At 40.7% G+C, this 25,398-nt stretch overlaps 4 protein-coding genes across 9 annotated transcripts; 3 read left to right on the top strand and 1 right to left on the bottom strand.

The window, feature by feature from the left end:
- Positions 1 to 2,222, top strand: LOC147506740 (uncharacterized). The gene is given in 3 exon segments (XM_086558798.1): positions 1 to 1,020; positions 1,023 to 1,548; positions 1,635 to 2,222. Coding segments are annotated over 3 exon segments (1,917 nt in total). The 3' UTR covers positions 2,006 to 2,222.
- Positions 1,895 to 8,443, top strand: LOC147506739 (purple acid phosphatase 15-like). 2 transcript variants are annotated; one of them, XM_086558800.1, is made up of 8 exons: positions 1,895 to 2,034; positions 2,242 to 2,342; positions 4,904 to 5,095; positions 5,228 to 5,561; positions 5,708 to 5,925; positions 6,415 to 6,605; positions 7,096 to 7,380; positions 7,946 to 8,443. In XM_086558800.1, the coding sequence occupies exons 2-8, from the start codon at positions 2,312 to 2,314 to the stop codon at positions 8,093 to 8,095; spliced, it is 1,401 nt and encodes a 466-aa protein (XP_086414926.1). In that variant the 5' UTR covers positions 1,895 to 2,034; positions 2,242 to 2,311; the 3' UTR covers positions 8,096 to 8,443. The 2 variants fall into 2 exon arrangements, with proteins under 2 accessions (XP_086414926.1, XP_086414925.1); XM_086558799.1 differs by lacking the exons at positions 1,895 to 2,034; positions 2,242 to 2,342 and adding an exon at positions 3,803 to 4,426.
- Positions 8,444 to 8,648: 205 nt separating this feature from the next.
- Positions 8,649 to 9,600, bottom strand: LOC147506738 (uncharacterized). The gene has a single exon (XM_086604278.1). It carries the CDS (start codon positions 9,591 to 9,593, stop codon positions 8,649 to 8,651), a length of 945 nt encoding a protein of 314 aa, XP_086460404.1. The 5' UTR covers positions 9,594 to 9,600.
- A 2,777-nt stretch (positions 9,601 to 12,377) lies between these two features.
- LOC147506737 (uncharacterized) lies at positions 12,378 to 17,383 on the top strand. 5 transcript variants are annotated; one of them, XM_086558797.1, is made up of 5 exons: positions 12,378 to 12,749; positions 13,405 to 13,441; positions 14,920 to 14,984; positions 15,652 to 15,926; positions 17,152 to 17,383. In XM_086558797.1, exons 1-4 carry the CDS (start codon positions 12,735 to 12,737, stop codon positions 15,856 to 15,858), a joined length of 324 nt encoding a protein of 107 aa, XP_086414923.1. In that variant the 5' UTR covers positions 12,378 to 12,734; the 3' UTR covers positions 15,859 to 15,926; positions 17,152 to 17,383. The 5 variants fall into 5 exon arrangements, 3 of the variants coding, with proteins under 3 accessions (XP_086414923.1, XP_086414922.1, XP_086414921.1); XM_086558796.1 differs by having other exon boundaries at positions 13,357 to 13,441; positions 15,652 to 15,922; XM_086558795.1 differs by having other exon boundaries at positions 13,357 to 13,441.
- Positions 17,384 to 25,398: the final 8,015 nt, after the last annotated feature.

The following is a 25,398-nucleotide window of genomic DNA, read 5'->3' as shown; positions in this document are numbered from 1 at the left end:
ATGTCCAGATTCTCCACCAAGATTACATCAAGCTACCTCACTTGCAGTATCCAGTACACAAAGATTACATCAAGCTACTCCGCTTATGTATCCAGTACACAAAGATTACATCATGCTACTCCGGCTTATGTATCCAGTACACAAAGATTACATCAAGCTACTCCGCTTGCGGTATCCAGAACACCAAGATTCCATCAAGCTACCCCGCTTGCGGTATCCAGTAAGCAAGACGAAGAAGCAGTGGACAAAATGGTTAAAGATGAAAAACCAGTGATCAAAATGATTAAGGATAAAGAATCAGTAGACAAAATGGTTGCTCAAGCATTCATGATGAATGGCATTAACATTAATGTTGTTCAGTCACCATCATTTATTTCAATGATCAAGGCTATTGCTGAATATGGTTCTGGCTACTCATTACCTAGCTGTGCAACTCTTTCAACGAAATTGTTACGAGATGCTAGGACAGAAGTCAGTGAATATGTCTCTGCAATTAAGGCGTCTTGGTCTCTTACAGGGTGTACGTTGATGTCAGACATCTGGACTGATGCGAAAAGTTGTTCATTTTTTAGTTTGATTGCCTATTCGCCAAAAGGAGCAGTATTCTTAAAATCGTATGATAGAGCAGACAGTGTAGGAGATGATCCCGAAGATATTCTTTTGTCTACTATAGATGAGATTGGGTCTGAAAATGTGGTGCAGGTAATTGTAAACAGAGTTTCATATGAAGAGTATGGCATGGATTTAGTGGCGGAAAGATACCCTCAAATCTACAGAACAAAGTGTGCTTCTGATGGAATTCAACTTTTGCTAGAGGATATATACAAAAAAGTTGAGTGGATACAACTTGCTTTTGATGATGCAAAATTGATAGTTGACTACCTGTGCAAGTACCCTCTGGTTTTGAAATCAATGCAGGTTCTTACAGGTGAGAAGGAGTTAAAAAGGCCTTGTAAGACCACCTTTGATTCTTATTTTCTGATGCTTCAATCTCTCTTAGATTTTAAAGATAGTTTACGTCACGCATTGTTGCATCACCTGAATGGAGTTCCATGAATGAAAGTAAGACTTCAAAGGCAAACAACATTGTTCAAATGATTCAGAGCTTAGACTTTTGGAGTCAAGGAAAGGAGGTAATTTCAGCCTTGGAGCCTCTTATTTCAGTACTTCGTTTAGTTGAAGGTGAGGGGTCGACTGCAGGATATTTGTATGAGGCATTGGAACGTGTTAGGGTGGAACTGAAGCAACGGCGTAGTGCCGATGCATCAAAGTACTCGAAGCTATTGAAACTATTCGATTCAAGAAGGGAAGGAGATATTATCCATAAGATACATGCAGCCGCCGCATTTCTTAATCCATCGTTAATGTATGATGGGAAGATCAAATATGAACAACCTGATATAAGAGATGGCATGAACTATGTTGTGGAACACATGGTTAGTTCTGATGAAATGGATGATTTCACTTCACAGTTGTTACTATATAATGGAAAGAGCTCAACATTGTTCAACACTCTTTCTGTGTTAATGATGAAAAAGGCTCATCCTCGTAAGAATCTATACCAACTTTCTTTTTTCTTCCTGCTTTTTAATTAACATTTATAAACACATATTTATGTTTATCATTTCATGTAGGTGTATGGTGGGAATATAATGGCAGTGAAGTTCCTTTATTACGGAAAGTTGCTATTCGTATTTTGAGCCAACCATGTAGTTCCTCCTTATGTGGAAAAAATTGGAGTGCATTTGAAGTAGCGCAGACAATGAAGGCGAACAACTTTTCAGAAAATACTTCTGAGGAAATTGTTTACACAAGAATGAATTCGAAGATGATGGTGAGTTATAGGGACCTTGAAATGCAAGACAAGCATGCAATTAATCTTGAAAAGCTAGGAGAGCATCCTGAAGACATAAATGGTAGTCGCAGGAAGTCAGAAAGCATTATTCACATCAACGGTGACACATTAAAGCTCAATGAAGTGGTTGATCTTGTATCTTCACCTTAGAAAGCATCCTAGACTTCATAATCTAAAAAGTATGGACAAACTTAGAATACTTACTGTCTCATTTTTTTGGACTGGTGTAGATTAGCATGTACAAAGGTTATAGTGCTACTTTGAAAGTTTGGTTATAATTTCATTTGTTGTATGCTTTAGTGAACCTTGGTTTTTAGAATAGGTCAAAACTTTTTTCGAGCTGACATATATAAAAGTGCTTCTCTTATACGTACTGCCTGAAACAGGAAAAGAGTGTTAAGCAACAGAAGGTGCGAAATTTTCTCAAACTGCATCTTCTGAGAGTATGCTTCACCCATGATTGAGAACCTCGGACAATGCTTGACAGGTTTGTGGTATTATTATTGTTTTAATATTGTTATTTATCACTGTTTTACCCAGAAAAAATAACAAAATTCATCCAACTGTTTTCATAAGCTTCAGAATTGAATTTTATTGATACCTGCACAGGTAGTATTCGTGTTAGCTTGTTTCCCGTAGTTTTATGCCTTCTCCTTTATAGCAGCTTGTGTGGTCTTTCTCTGCTACGTCCTTGTCATTTTTATCGTAATTGATTCTGAAATAGTTTAGTTCTTTTCCGTTCCTTTTCTTTTTTTCCCAGACACAAATGGTGATACTATAGTTAAGCCATCTGTGTGCAAAAAAACTTGTAAAAAGTTAGTAGATGGGGTTTTCAAAATCTTTAACAAAGAAAGCTTCAGTTTCAACATTTTCTAAGACAGTTTTAGAGCACAAGTGGATTCAGCAAAAAGCAAGTGCATCTGGCAGTCGTGGGATTTTCTAACAACCATCCTGATGAGTGAAAACTAAATGGTCCCAATTTTGTCTGTTCAATAATATGTCTAGAACCTTGTGTTATCCAATGAAAAACACCGCAATTATGTCATTCTGTAAGGTAAATTAGAGTTCCAATTAAGTGTAGATGTTATAATCCTTTGCTCCAATTTTAGATGCTGTGAATAAGGGATGATCTTTCACTGTTTTACCAAATGAAGCCGCACTTGGCCTAAGCATAGGGCGTGGGCTAGAGTGATAGACGTTGATCCAATAGAACGTAGTAAACATTTTCAGTGTGGATAGCGTCTTAAGTGCAGCACCTTTTTTTTCGTGTGATCCTGAACCGCAAGGAATAAGAAATCAAGATGAACTCATGAGACACACAAGGTGCACTTAGTTTCTTCCTTTATTTATGACTTGGTTTCTTTTTAACGTGACGATGTACGTGTTTGTTTTCTCGAAATCCATTGCAACAAAAACCAATCAAATCGAAAGTCTTGCTTTCTGTTTACAGTGTCAGCTTAACACCAGTAACGCTAACAGGCTTGCACTATGGGGGATCACGTTTTGTTTGAGTGCACAACAAAACAAACAGCGCCGCTACTCTTTTGCAATGCAATTTTTATTCCATTTATTCGTGTTAAAAAATTAATCCATTAACTATAACGAGCTAAAAATAAAAATATTGTAGTTTTTCATTTTTGTATGAAAATATTAAATAGTTCATTGATATGAGTGCATATATTTTGGCGCACCCATATGGATAATCTATTAAAAACATCGTTTTCAGAATTGAATGACTTGCCTTAGAATTCTCAACCTTTCTACATCTAGATTACCTTAGAAGTCTGGCTTGTGTTCTGTACTCCTATGCCCCTTGACCCCCCTACAACCTACCAAACTATCCAACTTTCTGGCGGGATTCGAGTCCTAGACATCTGGTATCATCACCCAAAAATTTTACCGACTTTGCTAGTCGGCACCTGCGAAAAACTAGCTAGATATGTTCTAGTACTCTGAGATTTGTTAGTAATTGGATAAAAAAAAATTTGTGTTTATGTAATTTTGCTCATAATCTGCAATCCAAAACAGACTATAAAACGGATCCTTTTTGTTAAAAGAAAGGTTTCCTACTTTCTACTACAACAAGTGAAAAACCAACCAATCAATGAAAAGTCCTTGATTCCTTATTCAAAAAGAAGAGTATAACCGCCACCAACCGTCAGCAAAACTCCCGCGAATATTCTTTCCTTTTTGGAATAAACTCCCTTCCTTAAAAAGTTAAAAACAAACACTGTTCATAACTGTATATATATATAACATAGACACCACCTCGAATCTCTCTTTCTTCCTTCTCTTTTCTCACCATGATCTCAAACCCCATCTCTCTTCTTTTGTTGTTAGTTTTCTTTACTGTTATCGTAGATGGCAAAGGTGGTGAACATATTCCAACGACACTAGATGGGCCTTTTAAACCAGTAACAGTTCCTTTTGATAACAGTTTACGTGGACATGCTATAGATTTACCAGCAACTGATCCACGTGTCAAAAGAAATGTTCATGGTTTTGAACCTGAACAAATTTCTGTCACCCTTTCTTCTACTTATGATTCTGTTTGGGTTTCATGGATCACAGGTATATATTTTAAACTTCTTTTCACTCGACAATAGAATTTTTTTAAGATTTGACTTTATTGTCATGGACAAGCCTACGTCTTAGAATTTAAAGTATGTTTTTTTATATTATTTGTTGAATTAATATTTGAACATTTACCTGTGTGCATATGAATTATATAGTAGAAGGGTATACTTATTACTTTATAATATGGACATATGTTCTTTTAAACTTGCCTACTATGTTTCTACTGAGATGAGTAATCCGAAATTCGGATTTCAGGATTTTCGATTTTCTCTGATTTTCGTTTCAACAAAAATGGCTTAACATCAGTATATAGTCTGCTTTCAACAATTGCCAATATGTTGTTTGATGAAATTCTGCCTTTTACGCTATTCGCTAAATGTTTTCATTGATATTGGCTAGGGAGAAAGTTGAAATGATTTTTTAGATCATATGGTTTGTTAAGTATGTGCTTCCTTGGAACTTGATTTGCAGGGGAATTCCAAATTGGGGATGACATAAAGCCATTGGACCCCAAAAGTGTTGCAAGTGTTGTTCGTTATGGGATGTTAAGATATCCATTAAGCCATAAAGCTGAAGGTTATTCTCTAGTTTACAACCAGCTTTACCCTTTCGAAGGCCTTCAAAATTATTCTTCCGGAATCATACACCATGTTCGTCTCACAGGTATGTTCTGTCACACTTCTGTGTTCATTAATTTACCTTTTCAAGTATGTTTGTTGTATTTATCAGTCTTCACTTGATTACTGTTTGCATTGTAGATTTATATTACAGAATCTATTCATTACGGCTTTGTAGGATTGAAACCTGGAAGAGAATATTTTTACCATTGTGGAGACCCTTCTAAAGAAGCCATGAGCGACATCCATTCTTTTAAGACAATGCCAGTTTCTAATCCAATAAGCTATCCTGGAAGGATTGCAGTGGTTGGAGATTTAGGTCTTACGTATAACACAACGTCTACAATCAGTCACTTGATGAGCAACAATCCTGACCTTGTTCTTTTGGTTGGTGACGTAACATATGCAAATTTATATCTCACAAATGGAACGGGTTCTGACTGCTATTCTTGCTCATTCTCCGATTCTCCAATTCATGAGACCTATCAGCCTCGTTGGGATTACTGGGGAAGGTGAAACGAGATTCTAGATTCTCAATGTTTGTTCTGTTTCAATGGACTATAGTTTGGTTCTAGATTCTATGACGACTACTGAATAAGTACTTTTTTCAATTCCATGCGTACCATGTATGTGCTAATTAGAGTCACTTGATTTTCAGATTTATGCAGCCTCTAGTGTCAAAAGTTCCAATAATGGTGGTTGAAGGTAATCATGAGATAGAACAACAAGCAGAGAACCAGACATTTGCAGCTTATAGTTCTCGATTTGCTTTCCCGAGTGAAGAAAGTGGATCCTCCTCAACATTCTACTATTCCTTTAATGCTGGTGGAATACATTTTGTCATGCTTGGTGCCTACATATCTTACAACAAATCAGGTGATGTATATGGACTTTTGTGATTGTTCTTTTCTTTTTTCACTTATAGGCAAACTAAGACAACAAACGGAAAAAGTGCTTTGGTCTAGGTTGAGATCACCCCTACAAAACAGCACCAAACTATTTTGAAGCAGGGTAATTTTGAGGCATTTAAGAAGCACTTACAGAATTGCGGATCTTGGGAATTAAACTCATCAGAGACGTCGTTGCATCTCGCTAACGCTTATTCCTTGAGGCTATAGGCTTTAACTTTGGATAGACTGGGTAGCTAGACCAAATACAATTTGAAAATAAAAACAGAAGTGATTTTTTCACAATATTACGCATAATAATCTTCCAATCAGTAAATGTGTAGTTGTAATAGAGAAAAATCAATCGTATTAAATCATAGTTTCTTCTTCAATAGTTTTTATTGCAAGTTTAAGATTCATTTTTGCAAATAAAAGCCTAGATGCAAACTAATAAAGTAATGTTATTTTGTTATTACAGGAGACCAGTACAAGTGGTTGCAGAAAGACTTGGCCAATGTGGATAGATCAGTTACGCCGTGGTTGGTAGCTACTTGGCACCCGCCTTGGTACAGCACTTACCAAGCCCATTACAGAGAAGCAGAGTGTATGAGGGTGGAGATGGAAGAATTGCTTTATTCCTATGGCGTTGACATAGTTTTTAATGGACACGTGAGTAAACTCTGTTGAGGAGGTTCTTTTATATATATATGCGAACGTCATCATTCCAATATATATTGTTTCTAAGTTTTCATCTCAATCAATATTTTTGTCAATGTAACTTCAAGTTTTGTTTCCTGTAGTCAACTGCATTTTTAGATAGTGTTCAGAAAAGGATGAATTGTCGTTTATCTGTCCTGTCCTAGTAAGAGGGTTTTTAAGCAAGACATGAAACAAATCCACCCTGGCTGTTATAACCATACTGCATATAAGCTTATTTTCGAACACTTTGGTGCATAATAGATTGATTCTTGAAGGTGAAAAACTATTTATGGTTCATCTCAATAGATTTATCTGCACCTATATTTAGTAAAATATATTGGTGAATTCAGATGTTTGAGTGTCTCTAATCTATAGATATGTAATCATAGGACGATGTCTGCCTCCCATCTACTATAGACACTAAAGAATGTTTCTTTTCTTGGTGTTTCAAAATCATCAGGTTCACGCCTATGAGAGGTCAAATCGAGTTTACAACTACTCCCTGGATCCCTGTGGTCCTGTTTATATCACAGTTGGAGACGGTGGTAACCGTGAGAAGATGGCCATCAAACACGCTGATGAACCTGGAAATTGTCCAGACCCATCGACCACTCCGGATGAATACATGGGTGGTTTCTGTGCATTTAATTTCACATCGGGCCCTGCGAAAGGAAAGTTCTGTTGGGACCGGCAACCGGATTATAGTGCATACAGAGAAAGTAGCTTTGGTCACGGTATCCTAGAGGTAAACTTTTCCTTCCAACATGCTTAATGGTCAGAACCACATTTAAGGCTCATGCAAAATGTGATTCGTTACAACAGCTTAGATTTAGATGATTTTTACCATTATTCTGTCACCACTCACCAGGGTGTCTTTATAGCTATAGGCGTCAATCCTTTTAGTTAATTGGTGCTTCTTTATAAATGACCAACTTGGCAGAGCATTTACAGACTGATGTGATATCTCAAACCGTCTTAATACACAATTTGAAGAGCTACATATGATGCAAAGTGGGTCATAAGAGAACATGTTTTAGGGAGATCTGTCCTTAACTCCTTAAGAGCATGAAGTCAATTTATTTGTTGGTTTAAGAGAAGTGTCTCCCATGGGACGGCAAGCCACTTAATCTTAGTTAAAATGCTTGAGTGATTTCTTTCTAATGGTATTGTGAAAACCAGACATTTTAAAAAAAATTGACACCATGCAAATCAAATTACTTAAACTTGGTGTTATAGAACTCCAGTGTAGATGTTTTTGGACAGACTGATACGAGTAAATCATAGAGACTAACATGTGATATGAATTGCAGGTGAAGAATGAGACCTATGCTTTATGGACATGGCACAGGAATCAGGATATGTACAATGGTGCTGCAGATCAAATTTATATTGTCAGGCAACCAGACAGGTGTACAGTACAACCAAAGGCCACTAGACCATGGAGGCGTGCCTTTTATTGATAAAGAGCTTCAGTTGGTAATCAGTATCACACTCTTATACAGAACATACAATCATTTATAAAGAAAGCTATAGAAGCTTTGCAGGAGAGCCACTGACCCTCGTTTGCTGCAGTGTCTTCGCAAAGAAAACAGAAAACAGGGGATCTTAATGTATACTACAAACTCATTGAAAAGATTTCACGATACAATATTAGCTAGATCGAGCTTATCCCTTGTAAGCTAGTGTTTTTATATATTTATTGGTGATAGAAAAAAAAATCGATAGTTTTGTATTTTTCTTGAAAATCTGAATATGTACTACAAGCATGGTTTTTTTGAGAAGGAAATTTTGTTCACTCTGAGTATCAAGTAACAACTTGTTTATTTACTTTTTAATTGTTTTCATTTGTTAAGAATTCAAACAGAATAGAATATGAAAGGCGCGCATATATAACTCATACTCCAATTTGCATATGTTTTTATGTTCTCTATAAACATATAGTTAGAAGATGAAAACAAAACTGACATCCACAATTGCCAATACAGCAAATTTTACACCAAAATCATAAGAAATTCAAAAGATATCAAGAATTTCCAAAATGTAACCATTGCATAGAGGACAATTCCCTCTACTAACCCAAAGCTCTCTAGAACAAAGTCTGCAGAATGTATGCCCACATGGTATGAATGCTGCACCTTTATGTCTCACCATACACACACAACACACATACTCTCCCACTCCTTGTCCCTTTACTTTTTTTTCTTCTTCTTTCACCTCTTCCTCCTCCTCTTCCTCTGCATCTTCTTCTTGGTCATCGTCTTCTGTCGTTAAATACTTTGAACCCACCACACCTGCTTGTCTGTCTGTCTCTTCTAACAAATCCAATAATGACATTGTCATTGGTGGTGGCTGTGGTTGCGACAACAAATTCCCTTTCTCATTCTCATTTCCTTTTCTCCCTTCATTGCCGTTTTCTTCTTCCCCATCATCATCTTCTCCCCTAGGAAGAATTACAACGGCGTCTTCTTCTTCTGTGTCTCCTTCTTCTTCCTCTGTGTCCCCTTCTTCTTCTATCTCCTCTTCTTGCCGTTCTTGTTCTCTAGTATTTCTACCAGAAACAGAAATGTTTCTTCGGAAAGACATAGAACTGTTGGTCCTCTGGAATCTACCATTTGATGATGATGATAACAATGATGAAGAAGAAGATGAGAAAGAAACATCAGAAACAGGGACAGGTTGCGGCGAAGACAAAGACAATGAAGAAGCATAAGAAGATGAAGAAGAAGATGGTTTGGTTGAAGCAGAAAAAGAACGTGGAAGACGAAGACGATCTTTAAGCGATTTACGACTCTTAGTATTACTATAATGATCAACAAGATCTTTATAAGCTGATGTACCAGATTCTTCATCTGCAATGATATCAAGAAGTGTTCTACTTCTACTTGTTCCTAACGTTCTTTTTTCTTGTTGTTCATTTCCTCTAACTCCTTGATGATGTCTTGAATCAAATATCGACATTTTTAGATTCATGCAAAGAGTCAGAAAATTTCTTTTATTTTTCTTTAGATTTTTGTTTTTGTTCTTTTGGTTGGGTCTGTTTTCTTTCTCTTCTCTCATTTACCGACAAATCAGCTGCCAAATATAGATTGTGGTGAGAGAGAAAAACGATTCCCTCTATCCTTTCTGTTTTGATTCTTTATGGGTATTTTTGTCAAGCTGCTTGCTGAGCAGCTGCATGCATATATATATGCATGTCATATCAAAGCACGTACAAAAAATTGGAAGGAGCTGAGGCATTTTGTAACTTCATTGCCTAAATTGATTATTTCTTCATTTTGGTTTTAAGACTTCGTCTGCTAGCTATGTTGCCACCGATGCTCAGGAGACCAAGAAATGAGGGGAAGAGGCAGTCAGCTTGAAAATTGTAACGTGTGGTGGATTTGGTCACAACTCACACCAGCTGGTCCAACAAGAAATAATGAAACTGTGTAGCAGTGTGGGGGAATATTGAGTCGTTGGAAATTCATCGATTAACTTGAGAAGCGACGATGTTCGTTGGTGATAGATGCTTGGAAGCTATATATTAAAAAGAAAAGTGCCACAGAGTCGGAAGAAAATGGTGTTGGTGACCAATTCGATTTCAAAAAGTGATCTGGTGGAAGTCTCCTTCCCTAACTTGTGAAGATATATCATCTTGGCATAGAACGTTTGTCTTTCTGGCTGTCTATATCAACAAACTTGGTTCATTACTCTATGAACAAAATTTCATTTTTTGACGGGTCAAGAACAAATCCTGTCGACGAGCGAGGTATCTTTGCTTCTGAAGATGATGCCCAACGATACTATCCTTGAAAAAGACTAGGAACAAGTTAGTTCCTAGACACCTTAATTTATCATGAAATGGCATGAAGGCAATGTCTGATGAGCAGTCTTCTGATTGTGAAAATTCTTAGATGTCCCTCAGTACAGACGATGTTTCATCTGGGATTTGGAAACTCGATAAAATGGATGTTTGTGATTCGTTGTTAGATATAAAGACAAGGTGGGATGTCTTCCAATCTGACTTTCCTAGTCCATGGCCTCTTTACATGAAGAGATGTTATTAATTCTTTAGTTGGATCCTCTGATTCTAATGTCTCTATCCTCATATTAAGACTTCACTCACGAAGTTGGGAGATCGAAAAGTAGACTTTTCCAGCTCAAGATCAAAGGTGCCAACTACTTTTGGCTCGACAAAACACGAGAAGAATACAGGGAGAACTAGTAACATGCCTTCAAACATAGATGTTCCAATGAATAACACTTGTTGGCCTCAATGAATTCAATGGGCCACAATGCACAAGCGCGCCAGTGAAAACTTCAGTGAAGATGGTTTCTCCTGGATGAACTTTGAAACAATATTAAGCACGAGTAGAGCAGTTAAGAAGCATATTTCATTGCATCTAGTTTTCGATTTTCCGTTTGTTAAATTCTGTGTTAGTGGTGATGCTAGGAGAGTTGTGATATTGATATATTAAAGACACTAAGAAGAAGACCAAAGAAGACTAGAGATTTATTAGGGTTAAAGAGTTCTTAGGTTGAGAGAGTCTGAGAGTTATTGTTCTCTACCCAGAGTTACATATGTAGGGGAGTGATATTCTCTATCCAGCACGCGCTTAGCATGGTGGAACTAATGCACCGACCTATGGTATCAGGTCGCATCCATGAGCCAACATCGCCACAAGACGATCGCAACATCCGCGCGAACTACACCCGGCAAAGGACACAGACCCCCTATCCATAAGCAATCATGAGTGAAGGTGTACTTGCACTAATCCTGACTGTCAGTCACTAGTCACGGCCGCAAGCTACTTGCCCAGACTGCCACTCCTCATCATCACAGCAGACCTATGTAGATATTTCACGTGCTCCCATGATCCACACCCCACGTTGGTGACATCCTTTACACGTGGAGGTGAGGATACACTTTCAATCTCTATAAATACCACTCCTATGAACTACGCCGGACTGATTCTACTCGACCCGGGAACCCGTGAGTAAGATAACGAGGCGTTCGGCTCCACTACTAAAAAATGACATATTATGGCGCTTGTTTTTATCTATCTTGACGGCTTTGTTAAAAACCGTCAAGATAGATGTGTTTTAGTAATATTTTTATGACGGCTATTGCAACATTATGTCGTGTATGACACAAGCGTCAAGAAAATATAATAAATTGATGACGGTACATTTGCAACATTATGTCGTGTATGACACAAGCGTCAAGAAAATATAATAAATTTATGACGGCCATTTGCAACATTATGTCGTGTATGACACAAAGCGTCAAAAAATATAATAAATTTATGACGGCCGTTGCAACATTATGTCGCGTGTATGACACAAGCGTTAAGAAAATATAATAAATTTATGATTTTGTTACAACATTATGTCGTGTATGACACAAAGCGTTAAAAAATATAATAAATTTATGACATATTGTTACAACATTATGTCGTGTATGACACAAGCGTTAAGAAAATATAATAAATTTATGATAAAATTTACAACATTATGTAGTGTATGTATGAGACAAAGCGTCAAGAAAATATAATAATTTTATGACGGCTGTTGCAACATTATGTCGTGTATGACACAAGCGTCAAGAAAATATGATGGTGTTTCTAAAACACTCAAATTAGCAATAGAATAAACCGTCAACCTTCTCACAATTTTTTGGGCACCAACTGGGTTGGACCATTTTGGCTTTCACTAAACCAATAATAATAAAAAATAAAAAATAAATCGAAACGAAAAGAAAGAAAACCAAAAAAAAATATCAAACATAAAAAAAACGAAATAATGAAAATAGGTAGAGCCGGGAAATTTTGGTCACGCCCCTTTCTCTTCTCTCTCTCGTAAACCCTAACTAGTTAATTCTCTTCAACTCTCTCTCTCTCTCTTCCTATAGATTCCTCGCGACCCTTATAGTTGAAAGGGAAAGCAAAAAATTATGGGAGATCTGGAGAAAAAAAACGAACTCTGAAGATTTGAGAAAGTCGATGTTTACACTTCGTGCTGCTCCTACTCCTTTTGATTGATGTTCGAATTAATAAATAAAGTTAATCAATGTTTGTTTGAAAATAACAAACATAAAGTTTCGCGAGCCAACGTTGATACATGTTTTTCAATCAGGTACTCTCTCTATTTGTCTCTTCATTTCGAATTATTTTTCTCAAATTCTCAATCTTTGGTCAAGTTCTAGGGGGTTTTGACGCTGTAATCATCTATCTCTTTTCACTCAAAAAATATATTTAGCTAACCATTTTGGGTTTATAATTAAGGTTTTCATTGGCTGAAACAATCTTCATAGTTAATGCTTCGTTTTCTTTAGTAGCTAAATTCGTCGGAACAACCTTCATTTTGAGCTTATAATGGATATCAGTTTTGTAGTATAACAATACCTTCATTTTGAGCTTATAATGGATATCAGTTTTGTAGTATAACAATTGGTACTTGTTTGTTCTTGTGGCATTTTGCATATTGGTACTTCAAGTAAACTAGTAAATACAGCGTAGGTGATTGTTAACTTATGCTTATGAGAGTATATATACTTGAAAAGAAAAAGAAACAAAATGGAAAGTTCAACTCTCGCTCCTTGTTTTGGTCAACTCAGTAATATAAACAAAAAATGGTTTGGAGAAAATGATATATAACTTACATGGAGCTTTCGTAAGAGATGGTTCTGAAAATATTCCCTTACTAAAAATAGTTCACATTCATGACTGTCTGTCTTTACCAGAACATTCTGACTTTGGTATTGGAATTTGCAACTGAACCTTCTGTGCAGCTTACACAACCTAAGTTGACATATCAATGCTGGTCAGGTATGTTGACATTCAGTAATCTTAACTTCCACATCGCCATATTGTACTGAAATTGTAGCAATATAGCTAGCATGACTACATCACTCTACATGGGGTTCAATTCGGTCCCCGATTGACAGTTATATTTTTCAAATTATGATTTTCCAACTGAGCAATATTAGAAGCCCCTAAAAAAAAAGGAAGTTTCTCTTGCGCAAAGTAAGCTCTCTTGCGGCTGAAAGCGGATCTTTCCCCCTCTTCCCCCCATTCTCAATATTCAAATTTCAAATACTAATTTCAAGTTTCAAAAGGCAAGGCAATTTGAGTTCTCTATATCTTATTTACTGATCAGAACTCTCATCAGTTATATATCATCTTTTTATTATAGTTGTCATCTCTATTTTCTTCTTTTCTTAATAGTCTTTCTGGTTGAGTCTTTCTCTTAACGAACAATTATCCTTTAAACTAGTAAATACAGCGAAATGCATATTGGTACTATTGGTACGCTGTATTTCAAGTATCTACCAATGTTTGTAGTATTACTGTTACTATTGGTACTAGTTTACTAGTTTCCTTATTTGTTGAAATACAATTGGTTGACCAAGAGTTCGGTTCATAACTCATATTTGCTTTGATACAAAAATGAAGAAGACTATATAAAGTACTTGAAATTTTAATTGTTCGCACTAGATTCTGACCGAAGTTACTTTTGGGTTGAGGTTGGCCATTAATCTACACGACAAGCTTGACTAGCCGCCATGGTGTTTGATACTTATATGTCCCACCCGCCACCACCATACTACTTCATACATATATTTTGAGTTGGCATTCAAGTAATAATTTTAAGTCTTTAGTTGGCTGGTGGGGTCATTACTCCTGCCTCTACCTTTTTGGATAATTATGTCAGCCCCAGATTAGTTACTATTTTAATTCAGATTTTCAAGGTTTTGTAGAATTTGAGTTTAATTAGCATTTTTAGGTCTTTTAGGCTATTACTATTTTTTGGATTATTTTAATTATGAATTTCAGTTTCTATTTTGATTAGAATTGGTTTTAGGTTAGATTTCTATTTTGAAAATTGTGTTAGATTATAAAATGAGGTGTAGGCCTTAGGCCAAGTTAGAGTTGATGAATACTAAAAGTTTGTGTGTTTAGAGAAAGGTTTCTATGTTTGAGAATCAGGTCTCAAAGTCAGATCTTTGTACTTACGTGTGCATCAGATGAAAGAGTCACCTATAAGCCTGTCCCATCCAACATGAACTGTTATCCGAAAATCCAAAATCCTCTTACCAAACAGAAAAGTTGGCTGTATTATAATATTAGAGAAAAAGAGTTGTGTCATGATTTTGACCACTCATTGAACCAGTGATTTTCTGCCTCTCATCCTCTCGTCAATTGTATGGTAGCTTGAAACCTTGAGTTGGATCCAAACACCATTCTGGAAATTTAATGAGCAATTTAGAACTGAATTTGTTTTCCTCTCTTGTTGAATGAATCAGGAAAGTTGAAGAGCGTTTATGTTCCACGCCCAGATGGAAAGCAGAAGGGTCTGCCTATTGGAAGGGTGGGTAATAAATTGTTCTTGCTAATCTGTCTTACAAGTTACAAGATTCTCATGTCCTTGTTTTTCCTAAGAACGTTGTTTTATGATCTATTGTTAATTGATATAATCCTGGATGATTACGATCATGAAGGAAAGTGTCGTGTTGGTCACACCAAATGGCCAAATATTGTAATGCTCGGACCTTAGACTCGAGGAATATACTTGTGTAAAGGAAGGTATTGATTGGCTTACATATTTTACTGTGGAGATTCTGTTGGATCATGAATCTATAGCATAGAGGATGAATGATTATAGCATAGAGCGTTTAAAGAGAATTGTACTGGAAATTACAAACTTGTCAGAGGGCCTGAGAGACTCAGAGAAAACATCAAGAAGAACATGGCAGAGCTCTTTAACTTTGGTTGATCTAGGCTGGAGGCAGACCTACGTCAATATCTTTTTTGATTCGTGCTCTTCCATGTTATATTGATCATTGAACTGAACAGATAGTGCTGGATTTATTTTTACATTCATTTCGTTTAATGCCTTAGAACTCTGTGATTGTGGGTACTGAAAGTCTGAAACATAAGGAGTGTTTATCTTTCTTCAATTCTCCAGAGCCCGTACAAAAATACTGCATCAATGTTAGCCTATCTAACAAATCACAGAACCCATTTTGATTAATCAGGTATTGATTGCCGTCAATGAGTTGTTTGGATCAGGAGAAGGAAGGGTTAGAAAAGGCCTCCATTTTCATGATGATGACGGAATGGACTCCGAGAGCCAGAATCTCAAGGCAAAGGTAGCTGCAGAGTCGGTAAGAGCAGTAAATGCTGAGACTGAAGTTCAGACCCTAAAGGATGCCCTTGCAAAATTAGAAGCAGAAAAGGAGTGAAGGGCGAACAGTGGGCGAACAGTTGCTTTTCTTGATCTTCCCTTCAGTGGGCGAACAGTTGCCTGTAGGTTAGCCAATTTCACTCTGTCTCTTCATCTTCTTTTTCTTTCTTATCTGAAAGGAGTGAAAGGCTTCCCGGTGGGGATCCCGAGCGTATTTAGCTCTTTCTTTTGATTCCTCTATGCCTAACCAACCAGAGCAAACCATTTATAGAAGAGTCAAAAAAGCCTTCTTGCTCTTATCTTCCTCCTTCGTGTAGTAAGGGATTGTAATAGGTAGCTAGCCTGAGTCTGACAGTCCTCCCTTCTTGCTGGATCCTGATTCCGATCCATTGGACTCTTAGCAGGAGGGAGATGGCCACTCTTGGGAATGCGATCTAGTTCTTATCCATTTTCCTTGCTTTGCTTCCTTTCCGTCCTTCTTTCCCGGTGAGTGTAATAAGGCTGTAAGCTTCTTGTTTTCACTTGCTAGTCTTAGATTGAACCATTCTCATTGCCTCTATCCCTATGAGTGAGTCATCCTTTCTTCTAATGCTTCCGATTGGAAATTCCTTACTCTATCTCTTCTAGTATCGGGTCGTATTTCACTAAAAAGAGTTCGCCTCCGGTTAGGTTTTTTTTTCCTTCTTACGGTTAGTTCATCTTTGATATGTCCTTGAGTCCAATGAGGCTAAAAAGTTAGAAGTCTTAGACTCCAAGAGCAAGTGGTCTAACCCGAACTACTAGTAACGAGATTTGCCTGCAATATGAGTAAGGGGAATGGAACTCTTGTTTGAGAACTTTAGCTACTGGGACTTAGGTTAGCTAGCTTCGGCTTCTCTATGGCTATTTGGATTAAGGAAGTAGGGTAATGCACAGACAAAGAGGCCTAATCTAATAATGGTGAGTCGAATCAGGCGCGGCAGCCGTTCCAAGGCTTTTATGCCACCTAAAGGCCTAAGATAGGATAATGAGGTTCATGTTTAAGTATCCTCCGGGTTTTGCCTATATTCTTTGCTTTAGTGATTGAGTTCCCTTTTTTCGAAAGTGGTAGCACCTATACCTTTTAGTGCTTTGGCTAGTTAGTACATATCGATATATCCTACATGGTGTAATGCGTTATTTGGGGGCTTAACCAATATGATTCTCTGTCATATATAGTTGATTGTATCTCTTTCGTTTAGTAGTTATTGACTTAGTGTGCTAACACATTGTTTGTGTATTTTTTTAATACTGTGTAGAAGTTGTTATATGATTATATTTTTAGTTTACTTATTAAACAAACTAACACATTCTTCTTCATATTGTTTTTTAGGTTATAAGTGAGATAGCACGGTAGCTCAATTAAGTTTGTTTGAGATGGATCGGTTGATTAGCAATTTGTTGGATGGGTTATGTAAATTACATTGTTGTTGGATTATGAGACTTGATTTTGAATCAAGTGCTTAAGTTATTTAATTTTTTTCTCCGTGAATAAATCATGTAATATGAACAAGTTCTTGGAATGATTTATGTTAGTAATAAAAGTATGATTCTTGTTTATGTAATGGACTCTAGCTGTCAAGTGTCTGAATGTATTGGTGGTGTCGGAATGTATTGGTTTATAGGAATTTTCAGATTTACAGGAAAAAAAAAGAAAAAAAGAAAAAAGAGGAGTTATGACGGCTTCCAAAGAACTGTCGTGTGGCATACCAATTCTTGACAGTTTTTAGTGTTAATTTCTTGGACGCTTTTTTGTTTCTCAAGATGACACTTAAAAAAAAAACAGTCATAAATGAAGGTTTATTTTTCGACACTTTTTCTAATAAATTATGACGGTTAAGTAAAACATGTCATGCAAAAGGATCCGATTATGGCGTTTATAAATGAGTTTTTTGTCATATTAAATTCGAGCTTTGATGTCAACTTCTCTAGAACCGTCATCAAAATTATGACGCTTTTGGTTAACTTTTATGGCCGGGCTCTATAATGGCGGTAGTTTTTTAATGAAAAATGTCATTAAACTGTTTCATGGACGGCTAAAAAGCCGTCATCACAAGTCATTTTTTAGTAGTGCTCTCAAAGCCGAACTTCGGTCTCACCCATCCATCCATATCGGTCCCGCATCGCTCGCTTTGTAAGGGAATATCACATCACACCTTTTACATTGGCCGTCGTGGTCTCGACATTTGAGAAACCAAACCACCTTCACACTAATCAGTAGCCAAAAATCAAAACAAAAGATTCTCAAGCCCACGAAGCATGGCAAGCCTCGAAGCTCAATTCCACACTTTGGCAAGCCAGCTAGGAACAATGAATGAACAAATTGCCCAACTCAGGCAAGAAAACGTCACATTACGTGCACAAGTTGATACACAGAGCCCACTAGCTGGCACCGCAGAAGACGACGTCATCAACGTCAGTCAACAGATCACCGAGCTAAACCAAAGGCTCGACAAGAATGCGGTCAAGAAAGATTCCACCCAGATAGTGCAGAAAATGCTGAAAACCTATCGCAAGATCTCCATTTGTCGGCGAAGTCCTTCACAAGGTCTCCCTCCGGACTTTGTCCAACCACGGTTCCCATCAGTATGACGGTCGACATGCCCCAGCAAAGATATAGCACGATATGCTCAAAGCCTTGCACTCTACAGCGCGCCAGAGTTCGACCATCTCCGATGCAGGCTCTTTCTAGCAAGCTTAAAGGACGGCCCACTCGATTGGTTTTTCTCCCTCGAGCCAGACTCCATAATGAAGCTTTGAGCGGCTTACCGACTGTTCGAGCGAGCCAAGACGCATACCAATGACGAAACAAAGGGTGATCTCAATTCACTCTTCCATTTCACTCGGGCAAGGAGGAAACCTACGGCTTCTTAAGCCGGTTCAAAAGCAGAGCTCTTGGACATGGAAAGCGGCCTCAAGGAATCATTTGTCGGTGTGGCTTTTCACAACCGCCGCCGCGACCCGCGAACACCGACACCCTAACCGTGTCGCTCTTGAAAGACCAACCCAAACGTTGGTCGGCCATGCGCTTCGAGTGGATAAATACATCAAGTCTGCAAAGAGGCTTTGCTAAAGCGTAAAACGAAGAAGAAGAAGAAACGTAAGAGGGAGAGGTTTACGAAGTAGCATCATCCTCTAGGAAACGACCCGACAACAAGGGCAACCCTCCGGATCTAAAACCAAGAAATGATCGGGAATTCGCCGCGTGCTCACGGATCTCCTAGTTACATACTAGAAAAGATCAGGCGAGCTGCATTCTACCGACCAGAGATAAGGCAGCCAACAGATCGCCCAGACCAGCCCTACTGCACTTTTCACCACGCCAATTGCCACGAGACCGACGTCTGCTGGGGGCTCAAGCATTACTTGCAAGACCTGGTCGAAGCTGGGCACATCAAGCAGTACACTAATATACCTGACGGCGACCTGCGCCACAAACTCATGGCCCGCAGGATACGAAGCATGTCCCCACCCAGACGGAGCGATCTGAGGTCTCAAAGTCGCCCTCACAGCAGAGGACGCTCTCGAGAACGCGTCCATCAAGATCGCCGTCAGCCGTCAAGAGGTCGCGAGCACGACAGAACCATCCACATGATCACTCTCCAAGATGATTCTGTCTCAAGTTCACGGGAAAAAAAAGGCGCCGGAGGTGCCCTCCATGAAGTATACAATTTCTCTTCACAAGCTGCAGCCGTGCCACGTAGTTCAGGGCGTAGAACAGGAGACATCACCTTCTCAGAGGCCGACCTCAACAAGGTCTGCCTCCCGCATAACGATGCACTCGTGGTCCACGTCAAAATCAGTGACTGGACCGTCAAGCGAGTTTTGATCGACCCTGGCAGCTCTTGCGATATTTTGTTCTACCACACGATCCAAGAGATGAACTTACCAAAGTCGGTCTTCATAGACCCCATTGCACCCCTCTTCGGATTCAACGGCTCCAGAGCCGATCCAATAGGAGACATCATCTTCCGGTCGGTGGGATCCCGGGAAGACAAAGTCAGCTTCAACACGCGCTTCAGCGTCCTAGATACCAAGTCGTCCTACAACGCCATTCTAGGACGACGGTGGATACATCGATCGTCGCCCGCCCCGTCGCGTTGCACCAAGTCATCCGTTTTCCTGGCCCAAGGGGAATGATGGAACTTCGAAGCAACCAGCTCGAGGCCCATCATTGTAACCAGATCATCGCAGCAAACAAGACCACGGAACCTCCCATCTCCGTCAGCAACGAACCTACCAGCTATACAATGGCCAAAGATTTAGTGGCTGAGGTGAGAGCTAACAAGAACAAAAGCGAGTAATTTGGGGGCTCCAACAAGAGTTTCCACTCACCAGCCCCGATCTCGACCACTACCAAAGCAGCAGGCGTACCAACAGTACAAATCCTGGAGGTCGCCCCATTGGAAAGCATCACGAACAAGCAAAGTCTCGTGATACCACCACCACCTCCCCCCAACCGAGAAGAATGGCGGGGAACTACCCCAGAGTTTGTTGTCACGCCAACAGCCATCGCCGGACCTCGTTGTCGTGAACCACGAGGACGCCCCAGTTCCTCGACTACTCTACTACCGGTAGCCACCAAGCAGAGAGTCGCAAAGAACAATCCTCCAGAGAGCGCCCAGAACGCACAGAGCCAAGCACCGACTCAAGACAAGCAACAAGTGAACCTGGGAACCGAAGGCGAATTCTAAACTTCGTCTATGTGGGAGCCAACCTCGACCCCACACTTAAGGCTCAACTTGTAAATTTTCTGTCCATGAATAAAGATGTGTTCGCTGGTGGTCGATATCGATGTGCCCGGTATAGACCCTAGTGTTGCATGCCATCGGGTTAAACGTCAACCACGGTGCCAAACCGGTTCGACAAAGATCCTAGGCGATTGTCATTACGCTTTCAAAAAGCAATCAACGACGAGGTAGAGAAGCTCAAACAAGTAGGTTTCATCCGGAAGGTCGACTACCCAGAGTGGGTCGCCAACATAGTGGCAGTCCCGAAAAAGAATGGCACAGTCCGTTTGTGCGTCGACTTCACCAACGTCAATCAAGAAACTCCAAAAGACAGCTTCCCCCTACCAAGAATCGACCAACTAGTCGACCAGACTTGTGTGCACGAAGCTGCTATCATTCATGGACGCCAGATAGTGGGTACAATCGGATACCACTAGTGAAGAAGATCAGGAGAAGACATCGTTCATCACTGAGCAAGGAATTTATTGTTACAACGTTCTCCCGTTCGGACTAAAGAACGCAAGAGCAACCTATCAGCGGCTAGTAACTAACATGTTCCAGGACATGTTAGGCGATACCATGGAGGTCTACATAGACGATATGGTTGTCAAAAGCAAAAAAGCAGCTGACCACCTCACTCACCTCGAGCAAGCGTTCTCCAGATTACGACGATTTTTAACCGGAATGAAGCTGAACCCAGAGAAGTGTCTTTTGGAGCGTCCTCCGGAAAATTTCTCGGATATCAGGTCTCGCAACGAGGCATCGAAGCAAATCCAGACCAAATTCGGGCGTTCATCGACATGCCCGACCCGCAAACAAAGAAACAGATACAAAAGTTGTCAGGTATGGTCGCTGCACTCAACCGATTCATATCCAGAGCATCAGACAAATGCCGACCGTTCTTACAGATACTAAAGAAAGGCGAGCAATTCTCATGGAACGATCAATGCCACCAAGCATTCGCCACCCTTAAGGAGTACCTCACAACACCTCCCGTCCTAGCCAAACCAACAGACGGAGAAACTCTGGGGCTCTATCTGGCGGTATCCGATTTTCGCCATCAGTTCGGTCCTATTCAAGGACGAGCACAATTCAGAAAAGCCGATCTACTTCACAAGCAAGACACTCACTCCAGCCGAGAAGAACTACTCTTACATAGAAAGAGCGGTCCTTGCTTTGTTATACTCGGCAAGAAAATTCAGACCGTATTTCCAGGCTCATCCAATCAAAGTACTTAGCGATCTCCCTTTGAAGATGATTCTTCACAAAGAAAACAAGACTACTAGGATGGCAATATGGGCGAAGAGTTGGCGAACACCACATGGACTCGTCCCCCGCGATATCGCGGAAGGCTCAGTCGTTCGCGGACTTCCTAGCAGATTTCCGGTCGGCGACCCTAATTGGGAGGTCTGAAAGCAGGTCGCGACCCAAGAAAGCGAAAAGCACGCAAAACAATCCGGTCTCTACGTCGATGGTTCAAAGAACCCCGAGGCAAGTGGTATGGGAATCGTTTTAGTCTCCCCCGAGGGAGCTATGGTAGAGAAGGCAGTTCGTATAGACTTCGCAACGTCCAACAACGAAGCAGAGTACGAAGCACTAATAATGGGAATGCGCGCGGCGATCCAGCTCGGAGTAAAGGAGATCCAAATCTTTAGTGACTCGCGAATCGTGGATTCGCCCGGGTTGCAAAAAGAGTACACTACCGGTGAAGGTAACCTCTCCAAATACCTTCAAGTTGTTAACAATTTGCTTCCGGCCATTTAGCGAACAACGATACACCATTTTTTGCGTGACGAGAACCGTCACGCAGATAGCTTGGCATACTTAGCCACTCAGACACCGAACTGTGTCCCTAGACAACTGATTATCGAAGTAGTCGATAGACCAGCTTACCAAGCGGACCAAGTTTTGATAATTAGCGACCTGTTCCCACTCTCTGAAGATCAGACGAGTCAATCCTGGATGCAGCCTATTATACAGTACATCCAGTACGGCACACTCCCAGAGGAGCGCACCAAAGCCAAGAAGGTTCCACACCAAGCACGTAGCTATTGTTTGGTGAACGGCAGATTATTCCGCAAATCCGCAGGGGGACCTCATCTGAGATGTATCAGTCCAGAGCAAGGCCAGCTAATTTTTGCTGAAATTCATGAAGGAGAGTGCGGCAACCATGCTGGAGGTCGATCACTAGCCCACAAAGCGATCTCCCAAGGGTACTTCTGGCCTCGTATGCAGATTGATGCTAAAGCGTATGTCCTCAAATGTGTCAAATGCCAAACATTTGGTCACAACAACATCATCTGACCCATTTCGCTTGAATTGATCAACATCGCGAGCCCTTGGCCGTTCCACATGTGGGGCATGGACATTATGGGACCATTCGTCCCTCAGAAGAGCACCGGCTTCCGCTTCGTCCTTGCTGCCACAGACTACTTCACTAAGTGGGTTGAAGCAATTCCATTAGCACACGTCAAAGAATCACACGTCAGAAATTTCATTTGGACTCATATCATCACCCGGTTTGGCTTACCACATACACTGGTGATGGACAATGGCTCCCAGTTCAAGGGAAAAACAGTCAAAGAGTTTCTGGCCAAATGGAAGATCGTTCATGCATTCTCCACACCACAGTACGCTCAAAGCAATGGACAAGCAGAGGCCAGCAACAAAGCCATTCTGGAGAATTTGAAGAAGAAAATTGAAAAGAACAAGAGCCAGTGGCCAAATCAGCTGGAGAACATACTATGGGCTCATCGCACTACAGCTCGCTCAAGCACCGGCGAGTCACCATTTTCCCTGTGCTATGGCACAGAAGCCGTCATCCCCACCGAGCTGACAATCACGACAACCCGATCTAAACTTGTCGAATCAGGCTTTAATGACTCAGTTCTAGCTCGAGAGATCGACCTCCTCGAGGAACGGCGCGACCTAGCAGCCATCAGGGTGGCAGCCTACCAACAGGTCCTTAAGAGATCTTACAACAAACGAGTACATCCACGGTCTTTTCAACCGGGGGATCTCGTTTTGAAGAAAACTCAAGATGACGCTAAGCTAGCACCAACGTGGGAAGGCCCTTACATAGTGGAACGCGTCGTTGGCAACGGCGCGTATTGGATTAAAACCCAAGAAGGAAAGTTGCTGCCACGACCATGGAACACATACTTGCTAAAGCAATTTTACCAATAGTTGTATTACGCATTGTAATTCCTGCTCCCAGGCACTACAAAGTTCATATGAAAGAAACTCAAGATTGTTATCATAAATGGCGGATCTACTCACATCTCCAAACCATACCTCTCACACAGCAAGCTCCATACCGAAACACGCTCTCATGCGAGCAGGACGCTCTCAGGAGCTTACAGGCTTATCGCCTCTCCGAGTCTCGCTAAGTTGAGGACCTATACTTCTAGGATCAACTCAGCGAGAACGCTCTCAGGAGCAGAACGCCCTCAGGGGCTAAACACGCTCTCATGCGAGCAGGACGCTCTCAGGAGCTTACAGGCTTATCGCCTCTCCGAGTCTCGCTAAGTTGAGGACCTATACTTCTAGGATCAACTTCGGCGAGAACGCTCAGAGGCGTAACGCCCTCGGGGGCTAAAACACGCCTCATGCGGCGGGGGCGCCTCAGGAGCTTACAGGCTTATCGCCTCTCCAAGTCTCGCTAAGTTGAGGACCTATACTTCTAGGATCAACTCAGCGAGAACGCTCGGGAGCGTAGCGCCTCGGGGGCTAAACACGCTCTCATGTGAGCAGGACGCTCTCAGGAGCTTACAGGCTTATCGCCTCTCCGAGTCTCGCTAAGTTGAAGACCTATACTTCTAGGATCAACTCAGCGAGAACGCTCTCAGGAGCAGAATGCCCTCAGGGGCTAAACACGCTCTCATGCGAGCAGGACGCTCTCAGGAGCTTACAGGCTCATCGCCTCTCCGAGTCTCGCTAAGTTGGGGACCTACACTTTTAGGATCAACTAAGCGAGAACGCTCTCAGGAGCATTACGCCCTCAGCGACTAAAACAAACTCTCATACGAGCAGGACGTTCTAAGGAGCTTACAGGCTCATAGCCTCTTTCATCCTCACTAGACGAGGACCGATACTCCTAGGGTTAACCAACGAAGAACGCTCCCAGTGAGCACCATAACCCACGAACTCGCAGGGGCACGGTCCCCTTTCGTCCTAAAAGATCAAACACTTACATATCGCGTTCCCGCGCATTATCATAGCGGCTTAACATGTAACGAGAATACGTCTCAGAAGCAAAATCCATAAACAGAATCAAAGCCATGAACAAATCAGACCAAAAAGTATATAACATTAATCAAGTGCTCACCAAAAGGAGCACACATTTCGGATCCAGTGAAATCAGCTCTAGAGCACCGACCTGCTGGGTCTACCCAGAAAATCCAGGTCGGCTACCAAATTACAAAAACCAAAGTTAACGAACTGCCACTTTCGTAGAAGCCAGTTCTCCAAATTCAAAAGAAGCGAACTGCTCGGGCAAGCCCGAAAACGCAGCTCTAGTGTTTAACCCTCGTAGGGGCAAAGAAGACACACGTTCGTATCAAACACAAAACAAATTCTCACCAGTAGACAGAATCAGCATCACGGAGCAGCGACCACATGTTTATCCTCAGGAACAGTGCTGGTTGAGGGAACATGCCTGGCAGCTCGCAGAGCAACACGCATACCGGCCTCTCGAGCCCCATCTGCCTTCTTTAGCTGACAGTATTTCTCGTCCAGCTTGGCGTACTCACTACAGGCAGTGGTATACGCGTTCTGAGCCTTACGGGCAACCCTCTGGCATTGCTTCGCGTACTCGGTGACTTCCGCGATCTCCACTTGCAGATCAGCCA

Source organism: Coptis chinensis, chromosome 4, assembly GCF_015680905.1.
Source record: "Coptis chinensis isolate HL-2020 chromosome 4, ASM1568090v1, whole genome shotgun sequence".
NCBI classification, from domain to species: domain Eukaryota; kingdom Viridiplantae; phylum Streptophyta; class Magnoliopsida; order Ranunculales; family Ranunculaceae; genus Coptis; species Coptis chinensis.
This window is presented reverse-complemented; position numbering and strand designations above follow the sequence as displayed.